Here is a 14235-nt window from a genome sequence, read left to right as displayed (position 1 = left end):
CGTTGACCAATCAGCGGAGGCCACACTAGGATGTGGGCGGGGCCTCACGATTCACACAGCAGACTCTTACTTTTTTATTTTATGTTAATTGTAATTATATACAATAATCGTTAAATATTCTATTTTTATGTTTTTGTATTATATACCCCATAATAAAAAATAATGTGTTTTTTATGTGTGTAGGGAGGTAATATTTTCATTTTAGGTTTATGGGAATATGTTTATGATAGACTCATGAGTATAAAAAAGACATATTTTAATAATGTTATGATTGTAATGATATGTTTGTTCACAATTGTTTTTAAATCCCTAATACTTATGAACGATACAAAAAGTATTATTAATGTTATTATATTGTTTCTTGTATTATACAGATGTGGTAAAGCATAATGTTTAATATATATATAAATTTATATTTATGATATGTCATACTTGTTAATCTGCTTCATATTTTCACTGTTTTTAGGTTTTGTACTATGTACGCAATAATGAAGAATATTTTTACCTCAGCTTTATGAATTTATGTTTATATTCTCATTTAAACTTCATAAATTAATTTAACATGAATTAAAAACGAACAGGCAAGATATATATGTATGCTTGTGATTACTTTCCCTGATGCGTGTATATATATATATATATATATATATATATATATATACATATGTAATGTTTCTTGTATTATTCATAAGTTGGATGTGTTAAGAATAGTATTTTATATTCTAATAGTATTAGTAATAAACATTATTCTTTAGCATATCTGAATAATAAAAGAAACAATATAATTTCTTTTTATCTTTCATAAGTATTAAGGATTTAAAAATAATTACATTATTTAAAACTATCTTTGTAATGCTTTCTGTATTCAGAAGCTGGATGCGTTACGCATATATTTTAATATTCTAATAATATCAGTTAATATTATAAAATGTTGTTTTTGTTTTATTTTATTGTTTGACCTTGTTATTATTTATTTTTGTGTCAAATAACAATATTCATAAAACGTTTATATTAAATGCATTCAAATGGAAATGAAAAGTATGACGGTAGGAACCAATGTGTTCAGTGTGAGATCCAACACGGTCAGTAAACACAGTGGCGCCGCTCTGTGTGTCATTGGTGTGTGTGCTGTGCTGTCCAGCATGAGGGGAACATGAGGAGGTGCCCTCTAACATCACACCGCTGCTGCTGCTCTGCACTCATAAGAGAACATCACAAAAAGCGGATTCTACAGAGGAGGTAGACACTCAAGGAAGGTATGTTCACGTTTACACGAGTCTATCTTTTTAAACGTCTGCTTAGTGTGCGTAACGTTAGTAGCAGCACAAAACTGGCTGTGTCTCAAACCATAAAGAGCTGCTGCTTACCAAGACAACATTTTTGGGCATCATAAGCACGTCCCGGACGAAACCGTCTAAAGCTGCCTATCTAGCTCAAAAGGTTTTGAAACGCAGCCATTGTGCTTAAGTCAACTGCTGTCATGTTAAGAAGTACATTTACCATGACTATTGTTACATTTTAAACATAATATATATATAAAATATCATAAACATATAATATATTTTATTTTTAAGACACATTTTATTATTTGGTAAATTAGTAATTCTACTGTAGTTGTCATCCATCCACACACCAGTAACAGTGATTTTCTTTCATATAATAATTTATATATATATATATATAATTTGCATTATTTAAATGTATTCCACTGAAGTTATAATTAGAGTGGAACATTTCCAGAAATCTTCCAATAAATCCCAGGAAAATATATATATATATATATATATATATATATATATATATATATATATATATATATATATATATATATATATATATATATATGTGTGTGTGTGTTTAAAAAATCCTGGAATGTTTCCAAAATTTACTGGAAAATGTCCACTTTTTTGCAACCCTAGCTATTATCCGTCCACATCAGCCAAATTGATTATATATATATATATATATATATCAATTTGGCTGATGTGGACGGATAAATAACTATGATTACAGTGCAGCATTACCAATCCCAGCTTGTAGGCCTGCTCATATTTAAAATATATATATATAACTTTTCCAAAGTGTAAAGTGCAGCAACAACAGTTTCAGTATTTAGACCTGCTCAGATTTCGTTATAGCGTTGGCCCGATCGGAATTAAGAGCAAAGGTCTGTTTAAATGCCGACGGGAGCTGCATTTGAATTCCGGTCGTTTCTTTTCCTAGTTGTAGTGATGTTCACATAAGCGTGATGCCTTTTGAAATAGTGATGGGTCATGCGCAAAAGATGCGGCTCTGAGAGCCGATGTCTTGTAGTGAATCAGAAGCTTATTGTCTATGATCAGAAGAGCCGGCTCGCATCGAGTGAGGCTCCAAGTTTTTTTCCTTTCGCTGCTTACCTCAAGGCAGAACTTTGTTTTGATTGGTCAGCAATCGCATCGCGGCCAATCAGATGTGAGTATATGGGATCATAACATTATGTAAAAACCATAGACTGTAAAAAATATGGACAAAGCGTCTGTGACGTCACCCATAGACTTTCTGAAGAACGGGTTTGAAGCTGTTTATGGGGGGTATGGGCTGCGCCATCTTGGAAAATCTTGGGAAATCCTTACCCCGCCCACCTTCTGACGCAGCGCGCTTCACTCAGCTCGCTCTGCAAATTCGCTTATCTCTGTGTATATTTTAGGCAACGAAATATGTTATAAAACACCATACTAACTATTTTCGTTTTCATTAAAAGAAATCTTAAACACTATAGCTACACAAATGTGGTTCAGGCAACGCATATTGATTATATTCAACTACACATAACGTTTGCCTATTTATGAAAAAACAAAATATAAAACACAAACCTGCCTCTTTTCATTTTAAATATAATATAAAAATATTAAACATTTTATGGTCCAGGCAATATGTGCATTTGTACTAAACAACAGATTTTGCAGTAAACAACATTACAGATCATCTTCGTTGAATTTAAATTTAAAATGACAAAACTCAACCCAGTCTCTTTTTGTTAAATTTCAGTTTTATCAATATTAGCCATTATAAAAGTATAAGTAAAAGGTATAAGAAGCTATACAAATAAAGCAAACAATTCAGTTAAACATACAAAGTCAGCGCTCTAGTCTAACCATACATCGGTAAAGTTAAATAGCTTATAAAGTTATGAAACTTCCCCTCAGCCAAAACGATTGCCCAGGGAAAAAATTATAGATTTACGAGACCAAAAATCGCCCATTAGATATACACAAGATGAATTATATCTCATGTTTAACCACTACAGAGACACCAGAGTCCGTGGCATTGGCGGCAAACTTTAGAAGGTCTAGCTGAGGAAAGACTGCTTCAGGCGGGGTACATGAACGCCGAGCGCCCGGTAATCGCTGGATCAACTGGATAAAATTTTCATAAATCTTTAAATAAACCACAGATTTGAGCTTTAAACAACTACATTCTCGCCTGAAAACCTCTTAAAACTACATTTCATGATACAGAAACAGTAGTATTATAGACGGTTTCATCGGGTGCACGCGCCTGGACCTAAGTTAACTTCCGGTCTGTGTTGTGTATATCGGTCTGGCTGCAGTGCCTTCTACAAACGCAGTTAAAGTCAAGGTGATGAGTAGACTGAAGTTGGGGTCAGGTGGTTGTGCTGCAGGATGTGTTTCCCATACATTTATTTATTTTTGGAGACTCGCCACAATTTTAAAACTGATCGATTTTCAAAAAGGCTTCGCTGAATAAACATGAGTAACGTTACGTACTGCACGTTTAATAATAATAATTCCTTACATTTATATGTTTAAATATCAAAACGAGGCACAGGTGTTTTTATATCGCTGTATTTCTGAAGGAAGACTTGCGTGTTATATGCCTGATAAAGCAGTGTGTGTACGTACCACCTCTGCTTTGTTTACAGCTGTTACTGGGGAAACCTCTATTTCTCGCGCTTTATGTCTATGCTTTAAAACATCTCCTGCTGCCAAAGAATGAATTTGCATTTTCATTAAGTCCGCCTGATCCACGCGGCAAACATATTTTGTTTGTTATCAAAAAATATCTACTCTAGAGGGACTTGGCTGTTGTTATTGATTTTATTTGGAAGTCTACCGGAAGTTAAGTTAGGTCCAAAAAAGCGCGCATGCGCAGTAACGTTTGTTTATGTTGTGGTCGTTGAAACCGTCTTAAAAAATGGCGCTTCTTGTTGTCATTCTCCGTGGCGCTGCCTTGTCAGCTGTCAATCAAGCTGTCACTCAAAGTTAACCACACCCTTATTGCCATATATTTTATATCTAAATACGATCTAAACTAACGAGTTCGAAAAAAAATCACCCCCCTCACAGTTGTCAGGCACTCGGAAGCTATCGAAAAATACAATAAAAGTTCATGGGACCAACTTGTAAAAACATGAATTTATGCTGTGAAAACGGACATTTTAACATGGGGGCTATGGACATTTGCTCCCTTTTGGGACCTTCCCCTGGCGGATTTTCGATGTATTGCAGTTTTTCCGCACTTCCGGGTAGGCTTCATTTTTCAGATCAGAATGTTGCCGCTTGGTAAAAACAGAGAGCGGGATAAAGTGAAGCGGCACTCCACTGCAAGTTAACGATTTGTAACAACGTTAATGGAGGGGAGACTGTGTATTGTGGCAACATCGGTTCCTTCAGAGAGAATCTTCTCAAAAACAGGGCAGATAATCACAGAAAGAAGAAATAGTATCAGTCCATCAAAGCTGAGGCATCTGATTTTTTTGAATGCCAATCTTCACTGAGGACATTAATACTGTTTGCTTGAGTTTGGTTCTAGAATAAATGCACAAATTAGGCAATTATAAGGATTCTCATAAAAACACTGCACATGAAAGGGTTTTCAACACACAAACCATTAATTTTTGCAAAGTTATGGTAAAATAAAGGCCTACAAAAAAATCTTAAATTAAGAGCCATTCAGGAGTCGAAAGAGCCAGCTCTTCTTTGGGAGCTGAGCCAAAAGAGCCGAACTTCCCATTACTATTTTGAAAACTTTAGAATCAGCTGCAGGGCGGAATTTGCGCTGTTAGCGGAGACTTCCACCACTTAATATGTTCGTGTGGACACACGAAAATGTACCTATGTTCCGCACACAAAATATTGCATTCGGTACACATGTGCACCGTACCAAAAGCCCTGTACCGAAACGGTCCGGTACGAATACACGCCTAATATATATATATATATATATATATATATATATATATATATATATAACCAATTTGGCTGATGTGGATGGATAAATAACTATGATTATGGCATATATATGTTTTTTTTTTTTTTTTGTATTGTTTTTTTTATTCCACTGAATTTCCCAGGCTGTAGCTGTAGTTTCTGTCGTGTGATCTGAGCAGGAATGGTGGGCTATGATCCAAACTCCCCCGGCGCGGCTCTCACCCCGGAGGAAGCTGCTCTGGCCGGGTCAGCGGCGGGTATGGTCACCCGTGCCCTCATCAGCCCTCTGGATGTCGTCAAAATCAGGTTTCAGGTAAGGACTTTCATTTCACTTTCATTTCACTGAGTCAGAGGGCTCTTGAGTTTCCAAACTGTACATAATAATGAAATGAAAACATAAATATTAACACATTCAACTAAAGCTGTTTTCATCCACAGCTCCCACAATAGTCTCTATTCTAGTTCATCTGATTCATATAAGCATCCTCATGCCTAAAACATGAGTCACGTTTTCCCGTGGAATTTTAGTACCCGCACTCCCAAATCCACGGCTGTGCTGAGCAGCTCAGTTCAAAGAAGACTGTTTATCTGCTTTAAACTGGTTTCAGATGCAGTCCATGAGCTTGTTTTGTGCTTGAATTAGTTTGTTTTGTAGTGTCTGTGCCGTAGAAACTGATGGACAGGCCTCAAGGTGGCAGTGTTACACTTTTAGACCTTTTTTTTTCAGTTCTGATATAACAGGATCGTGTTGACTGTTTTGTGCATGCGTGTTGGTATGTGATCAGTTACAGATCGAGCAGGTGTCCTGGAGGAGTCGTCAGGGGAAGTACTGGGGTTTATGGCAGGCCACACGCTGTATCATGACTGAAGAAGGACTTCCTGCCTTCTGGAAAGGTCACATTCCTGCCCAGCTGCTGTCTGTGTGTTATGGGGCAGTTCAGGTACTTGGAGATAAATAATATGTATTCATAATATATATATATACATATAAAATTTTGATGAGGCCATGAAAATAGGAATCATCTTCCTGTTTAATTATTAAGCCACATAAAAAGATTTTGACCTTAGATTGAACCGGAAATTGTGAACTGACTCTATTGTAAGGGTAGAAAAAGATTCTCTTCTGTTTTAATTCTGCTACTATGTTTTTATTCTATTCTATTCTATTCTATTTGTTTTAGTTTTGTTGGCATAAATAAAGATCTAGTTATTCCTGATCATTGTTATTTTAGTATCATTTCTATATAAATGTACATATTATTTACTGGTTTTATATATTACAATTTAGCTTTCATTCATTTTATTTCAGTGTTTTATTTCTAAATATTTTGAATCGCTTTTATGATTTATATTTTTTTATGTGCTTGTCATTTCTATCTGTTTTTCTTTTCTTTTTTATTTGTTTGATTTGTTTTCTATTACATTTTTACTTCAGTTTTAGTTTTTTTTTTCATTTCAATTAACTTTAACACATCTATTTCAATTATGCTGTCAAGACAGTTTTTTTCATTTTTGTTTACATTTTCTGTTTTTAGTTCAATGTTTTATATTTTATTTCAGCTTTATTTGAGTTACTGAAAATAATTTGTAATAGTTTTAGTTAATAACAATAATGCAGGTCCCGATGTTGTTGCAGTAATAAATGTTATTTTCTATTTTATTCGTCTTTGAACTTGAAGCCGTGAATGAGTTAATATTCAATTCTATTCTACATGTAGCTTACCCTATTTGGTATTTTAGAAATATCAAACATTAGGGGTCATCCTTAACACAGTTGTAGATATTTGACACATTCTCTCTGTTTTGTCCTAGTTTGCGAGTTTTGAAGCGTTAACAGAGCTGGTCCATAAGAAGACGGTCTATAACAGCCAGACCCCAGGAGTGCACTTCATCTGCGGCGGTTTGGCCGCCTGCTGTGCCACCGTCGCCTGCCAGCCGCTGGACACCCTCCGCACACGCTTCGCTGCTCAGGGCGAACCCAAGGTCAGGGGTCAAACCTCACGAGTGTGATATTACGTGTCACTGAATAATTTTAATGCACTGTGTCTGAATGCATCTGAATGCATTCATAATAAATATCTGAATGAAAATGGCTCTAGTACCTGTAAGTGCAAGAGTCCTGCAGATCTCTTTTTGGCAGGCTGTAATGAATCCCACAGGTTTTCAAAGGTATTCTCATGTGTACAGATCTATCGTAACCTCAGACATGCCGTGGCCTCAATGTTCCGCACAGAGGGGCCCTTCGCCTTCTACAGGGGCCTCACACCCACCCTAGTGGCCGTGTTTCCATATGCAGGCTTGCAGTTTTTCTTTTATAATATCCTAAAGAATCTTCTGGAGCCCCAAGACACCAAATCTAAAGGTTAGAGTATGCTTTTTAAAATGTGTCATTTCAGTATTTTTTCATGCACTATTATAATATATATATATATATATATATATATACAATTTTTTTTATTAGGTTTTATTTATTTATTTGCTTTTATTATTCAGCCAATAAGAATTGTATATTTTCAGTGTTCTTTTTTAATTTTTTTGTGCTTTTATTTATTTCAGTTAGATTTTTTCGTTTGTTTAGCTTTTGTTGTTGTGGTTGTTAGTAGACACCTCGTGTAAGCTGCTGTTAATGCTGCTGTGGTGTCATGTCTGTTTTCAGGGGGTTTAAACAGTCTGATCAGCGGTAGTTGTGCTGGAGTCATCAGTAAAACAATGACGTATCCGTTTGACCTGATTAAAAAGAGACTTCAAGTGGCTGGATTTGAAGAGGCCAGGATGAAGTTCGGACAGGTGGGTGGAGGTTAAAGATCTGAGCTGCTAACAGAAAGACTAGATTCAAACCAAACAATAACAATTTCTGCTTGCTAGGCTAACTTCACTGTAACTAATTAATATCTAAACCTGCAGAATTACACTTCTGCTATTTATACCTGTAGATTATAGGCATTTTTGAGCTGAATACATTTTTGATTCAAAGTTTGGTGTCTGTAAGACTTTTTTTTTTTTTTTAAAGTAATTCATACTTTTATTCAGCAGGGATGCATTAAACTGATGGAAAGTGGCTGTGAAGACATTTAGAATGTTCCAAAAGATTCCTAATTTAAATGAACAGTTCAAAAGAATCCTGAAGCAGCAACTGTTTTCAACACTGATGATAATTCAATCTTTCTGGAGCATCAAATCAGTATATCAGAATGATTTCTGAAGAATCATGTGATACTGAAGACTGGAGTAATGATGCTGAAAATTCAGCTTTGATCATAGGATTAAATTACATTTTAAAATATATCCTAATTGAAAATTTTACAATATTATTGTATTTTTGATCAAATAAATGCCACCTTGGTGAACATAATTAAGAGATTTCTTTCAAAAACACTTTTGAAAGGTAGTGCACGTTCATCTGTTTTACAAATGAACTCTTATTTCTTGTGTTTTCTGTGCAGGTGCGGACGTATCATGGATTTGTGGACTGTGTGCTGAGGATCGGCAGAGAGGAAAGCCTCCGGGGTTTCTTTAAGGGGCTCTCCCCGAGTCTCCTGAAGGCTGCTATGTCCACAGGCTTCACCTTCTTCTGGTACGAGTTCTTCATCAATACCATTGTCAGCCTCAAGAGCAGCTAGTGAGAGAAACCTTACAGATGTGGAGATCAGCGTGGGTTTTAAGGTGTGTAGATGGACATAAAGTGAAGCGAAGAGGGACTAGTAGTTGCTCTCAAAATACAGCCACTGAGTCAAGAGCTGTTTTACTTCGCCAGAAAGATATTTTAACCTCTGGTTCGCTCTGCTGAAGCCTTGAACTGAACAGTCAGCTGAAATGTCTGTGTTTATGTGTAACCGTGAGCTCTACCTCTCTTGTGTCTCTCGACTGGAGACTTGAAAACCATTGTTACACATTTTAAGTTTTTAAGTTTTGTCATAATGACTGCATGTTTTGGTTTACACTCTGAATTAGGATTTATTTTTTATACATAACACTGGAAATCAGAATGCTTAACTTATAGTTTTGGCAGTTTTGTATTTCAAAAACATTTAAACTATATACTCGATATATTGCATGAAATATTCAGTCATCTGGTTTCTACAAATAAATTCATTTCAGGTCTTATGGGTTTGTTAGGTTGTTTTTTTATTTATATTTTACTTATTTTATGTCATGGTTAAGGCTTTTAAATGGTGAATGGTCAAATATTTTATGAATTACATTTTTAAAAATGGTATGTTCCGTATTTACGGACAGATAAAGTTAGTTTGGAACAGTTTGAACCTCCATGTATCCTGTTACTCTGGCTTTATTTCTGCCCATATTTATGTATTTATTTTATTGTACTTTCTCACTAACATTAGCAAAAACAAACTCTTCATAAGATCATAGTGCTTTTACTTTTACACCTGTGTAGTTACAAAAACTATGGAAGCCTGTTTCCGCCACTGAATAAAAAAGAAAACTAGGTAATTGCGACTTTTTATGTCACAATTCTGACTTTCTTTTTATCTCACAATCCTGACTTTCTTTTTATCTCACAATCCTGACTTTCTTTTTATCTCACAATCCTGACTTTCTTTTTATCTCACAATCCTGACTTTCTTTTTATCTCACAATTCTGACTTTCTTTTTATCTCACAATCCTGACTTTCTTTTTATCTCACAATTCTGACTTTCTTTTTATCTCACAATCCTGACTTTCTTTTTATCTCACAATCCTGACTTTCTTTTTATCTCACAATCCTGACTTTCTTTTTATCTCACAATCCTGACTTTCTTTTTATCTCACAATCCTGACTTTCTTTTTATCTCACAATCCTGACTTTCTTTGTATCTCACAATCCTGACTTTCTTTGTATCTCACAATCCTGACTTTCTTTGTATCTCACAATGCTGACTTTCTTTTTATCTCACAATGCTGACTTTCTTTTTATCTCACAATCCTGACTTTCTTTTTCACACAATTGCGAGAATATATCTCACAGTTTTGACTTTTTTTCTCAGAATTGCGAGTTATAAAGTCAGAATTGTGAGATATGAACTCGCAATTCCATGAAAAAAAACTCAGGATTCCGAACTTATGTCTCGCAATTCTGACTTACTTTTTTTCTCACAATTATGTTTATAACTCGCAATTGCAAGTTTATATCAAGCAGTTCTGACTTTATAACTCGCAATTGCTAGTTCATATCTCAATTATGAAGTCAGAATTGCAAGATATGAACTCGCAATTCTGAACTGTGAGATAAAAAGTTGCAATTACCTTGTTTTTTTTTATTTTTATTTAGTGGCAGAAACGGGCTTCCATAGAAAACACATAATGATCATATTACAAAAATGTATGGCAAACAAATGAGTGACATGCAAGATAAAAAGCAACTATTTTTCTAATAAAATTATTTTATTTAGATTTTCTTTGTCATCCTGTCCTGCTTTTATGTGTGGAGAATTAATTATTGCAAAGAATGTTTCCTAATTATTAGATAATCTTTAGTTATATTCAGATTTTTTGTTAATTGCCTAAGTTAATGTTAATGTTTATAAAAAAAAGTCATTATTAATATGCTAACAAATAAAACACGGACACACTGTAAAAAATATGCTTTAATCTGAATTATTTAGTATCTTTTCAGATTAAATCAACAGGATAAACCTCAACCATTTCTTCATTTTGTGTGACACTGGTTAGGCTGGATTTAGATTAAAAACAGCTACAAAATCTCATACTCAACTTCTAAAGTTAATTACCTCTGAATATTTCTCACATCGTACAACCTTTCGGCTTTCTGCGAGAATATACGACAACAGATAAAAATAATATTGTCAACAAAAATAAAAATCCCTGGGCAAAATTATAGTCAAGTATATTATTCTGGAGTGATATAAATCAATACCTTGCTGTAGTAACGGTAATGCTAGTAGGCTATAACTTACATAGTTAATTTACTATGAATAAAGATTAGCGGTGTGTGACTTCCTGGTAATTAAAACTCAAAGGTAACTAAACCTTCTTCGTAATAAGTCTGACTAATTAGGGTGCGGCCACATTTACCTTTGCATGGCAAAAATCCGAGGGCAAAATCTGGCCAAATCAATAATTAGAATCCGTGTGATTTGGTGGATTTGGAAACGTTTCCCTGTGCATTTTTTCACATCAGATTCAAGTTTATTCAAAATTTGCGTTTTCCCCTCGTTGAAACTTCTTAGTTTGGAAGTGGCCTCTCAGTAAGAGGTGCTTCCTGCATCACTACTGTACATTACTGACAAACAATGGACCTTTTTGCCTGTCAATTTTTTTTGTGTGAAAGGTTCGCTAAGTGACTACTCAGTATATACAGTATATCTAATAACATCATTGCATAGATTATTTTTCATGTTAAACCAATGATATGGCATGGATAAGGCATTACTCCTGGCCATGGTAGCTAAAGAATACTATTTTAACAGAGTAGGCCAAATCTCCAGTGTATATGAAGAAGTTTATGATGGTCATGGAGGTCACCACCACCAGATCATCCCGTGAACACTGGTCACAATTATTTGCGTCAAACACATATAGTGGCCAGATAACAACCGCAGTTGCGTACATAGCCACAGCCAGGATGTTAAAGCTAATGACCGCTTTGTCAAAAGAAAATGGAAAGATGGAAGACAGCTTGGCGATGGTGAGGAAAACAATCAGCAATGAGAAAACAAAGCATATGGAGTAGACGGCCACGCACCACTGCGTTCCTGGAACCACCTTATAGTCGGCGGGACTCAAAGACATGAATATGATGCAGGCGACGAATGTCTCCAGGATCTTGAGGAGACCAGGAACGGTGGTGAGGAAGCCGCTGGTTTCACCAGGTCGTTTGTGGACCAGCCAGACCTCAGCGCTGTACAGCCCATAACACAACCAGGACACTACAGACGCCCCGATCTGCCTGGAGCAGGAGGGGCAGGAGAAGAACTTGGGGTAGATGATCGCAATGGTGAACATCATAAGTGTGGCCAACATTGCAAAAGCCATGGTGAAGTCTTCCCAGGAAATGGGCACTTTGGTGTTCAGGTTGGTAAACTCCAAAATGATGATGAGGAGGGTCGTGAAACAGCAGAAGCACCAGCAGAACATGCACCAAGCCCAATGGGACGTTGCTATATCCCCCGCTGACGCTGCCAGTGCAAAGCAGATGCATGTTAGAAGCACCTCCACCATCCGAACAATGCCAATTGGAAGAATCAGTGATCTGAAATCCAAACGCAACATGACTGAATGGTTTCACAAATCCCAAAGCCTTCGTTTTGTTTCGTTTTTCAAAATCCCAATGATTTGATTCCTCGAAACTGTTACATTCTTTTGAGCTTCTTTGTGAAGTTTCACTGTGCCAGAAATGTCAACAAATCCATAACAGATCCTGTTAAACTCGTCTTTTTTTTTCTCCTCACGTCGTCCTCTGGTTTTTGTATTCCACAGGGATTCTTGAAAAATCAATAGCGAAAAATAAAAATTCAGTTCCTTCTCAGGTGGCAGCAAACATGTTTGATCATGCTGACACTATAGAAGCCGTTTCGAGTTTATCGCTTTTATGACCTTTCTCTAGGTTCTCATTGGTCGCTGGCCTGTTGTTGTCCTGGGAGCTGATTCCAAACCCTGAACTCTGGACTAGAGCTGGGCTCGTTCTAATCTTCACCTTTGGGCTTCAGTCCCTCCTCAAGATAACTTCTGGTTTGCAGTTATACTAGAGTCATTATTATCAAAGATCAATATCAAGTTGAAAATAAAGGTTGCAGTTACACTGTAAACCTGAAGTTGAGAAAACTCCCAAAATTTGAGGTAATCAGTTACGTCAAATTTTTTATAATTATGTCTCCAATTTTAAGTAAACAGAACTATTATTTTTTTACTTTGTTGTGCTTAATCAAAGTCCTTTTTTTTTAAACTGTCTCTGGCTTAATGCTGTACTTATGTATGTCAATTACTCTTAACTTGAAGCACTGAGTAACTTAACTCCTACATTTTGATAGCAATTAACATAAAACTTTCACTTATTTTTGAGTTGTTGCAGCTCAAGTTAGTAAAAAATTATACTTGCACTATTGTGTGAAACAATTCTTCCTGAGAATAAAAATTCAACTTTTTTTATGTGAACATTGTCAACAAATAAGAAAGCAGTAACAATACAAAATTATATGTATATATATATATATATATATATATATATATATATATATACTAGAGCCCGACCGATATGGATTTTTGGGGGCCGATGCCGATATTAACTCGAAAAGAGCCGATTTATAAGCTGATATTTTGATTTTAAAAATAATCTGGATATTAGACCCATTTCCTATAAACTGCATTTACACAACATTCAATAGCAAAATATCTGCCTGTTCTATGTATGTGGGCTGTATAAACCATTTTCCAGAATGGACTATGTTAAAAAAAAGCCTTAGATTACAGTCTCAATGACTAAACAATTGCACATCAAAAGTATATATTTTTTTAATGATCAAAAAACAGTCTGGTTTTAAACATTTAACACTTTTACTTTCTTCCAGTTGAAGCTGGTTTTAACAGTCTGTGTGTTTACTGTAAATAAATTATAATACTAAAGTTAAAGTATTTGCAGAAGTAGTCCCACACTTTGCTGCTACAGCATTCACCTTTTTCAGCCATCTGTAGGCAGAAAGAGAGACAGAGAAAGAATAAGCATGTGTATTAATAATATCACCATGTATCATTACTCATGTCATCATTAGAATTATAATAATAATAAACTGGGATCTCCTACATAGGCAAAAATGAGAAATATATATATATTTTTTATTTGTCAAGCAATAGGTATTACCTACTTATATTTAACAATATTATTTCAACATTTTCCTGTTATGTCTGTAAAGCTGCTTTGAAACAATATGTAAAAAAAAAAAAAAAAAAAGCGCTTGTTCAGCTCACATTTATTTACATGTCCCCTCTGGTTTAATCATTTCTGACGCACCTACTGTAGTTACTGTAACTACACTATATTTGCTCGCACAGACACATTCACAACAGACC

At 35.3% G+C, this 14235-nt stretch overlaps 2 protein-coding genes across 3 annotated transcripts; one reads left to right on the top strand and one right to left on the bottom strand.

Annotated features, from left to right (window-relative positions):
• Positions 1–1073: 1073 nt before the first annotated feature.
• Positions 1074–9662, top strand: slc25a19 (solute carrier family 25 member 19). Of its 2 annotated transcripts, none has more exons than XM_059558852.1 (8): positions 1074–1256; positions 5354–5523; positions 5996–6151; positions 7023–7193; positions 7398–7572; positions 7867–7997; positions 8654–8875; positions 8941–9662. In XM_059558852.1, the coding sequence occupies exons 2-7, from the start codon at positions 5392–5394 to the stop codon at positions 8828–8830; spliced, it is 942 nt and encodes a 313-aa protein (XP_059414835.1). In that variant the 5' UTR covers positions 1074–1256; positions 5354–5391; the 3' UTR covers positions 8831–8875; positions 8941–9662. The 2 variants fall into 2 exon arrangements, with proteins under 2 accessions (XP_059414835.1, XP_059414834.1); XM_059558851.1 differs by having other exon boundaries at positions 1075–1256; positions 5390–5523.
• A 1820-nt stretch (positions 9663–11482) lies between these two features.
• On the bottom strand, positions 11483–12759 carry LOC132148671 (myeloid-associated differentiation marker homolog). The gene has a single exon (XM_059557370.1). It carries the CDS (start codon positions 12439–12441, stop codon positions 11599–11601), a length of 843 nt encoding a protein of 280 aa, XP_059413353.1. The 5' UTR covers positions 12442–12759; the 3' UTR covers positions 11483–11598.
• Between the last annotated feature and the right edge of the window lie 1476 nt (positions 12760–14235).

Source organism: Carassius carassius, chromosome 9, assembly GCF_963082965.1.
Source record: "Carassius carassius chromosome 9, fCarCar2.1, whole genome shotgun sequence".
NCBI lineage: Eukaryota > Metazoa > Chordata > Actinopteri > Cypriniformes > Cyprinidae > Carassius > Carassius carassius.
Note: the sequence above shows the minus strand (reverse complement) of the source record. Positions and strands in the feature narration are given on the sequence as shown.

Excerpts from the sequence above, each read along its gene's own strand:
- slc25a19 (XM_059558852.1), top strand. The coding sequence starts at position 5,392 with ATGGTGGGCTATGATCCAAACTCCCCCGGCGCGGCTCTCACCCCGGAG. Across the intron at positions 7,194-7,397 it reads CTGCTCAGGGCGAACCCAAG|ATCTATCGTAACCTCAGACA; the intron begins GTCAGGGGTCAA and ends TCATGTGTACAG. Across the intron at positions 7,573-7,866 it reads CCAAGACACCAAATCTAAAG|GGGGTTTAAACAGTCTGATC; the intron begins GTTAGAGTATGC and ends GTCTGTTTTCAG.
- LOC132148671 (XM_059557370.1), bottom strand. The coding sequence starts at position 12,441 with ATGTTGCGTTTGGATTTCAGATCACTGATTCTTCCAATTGGCATTGTT.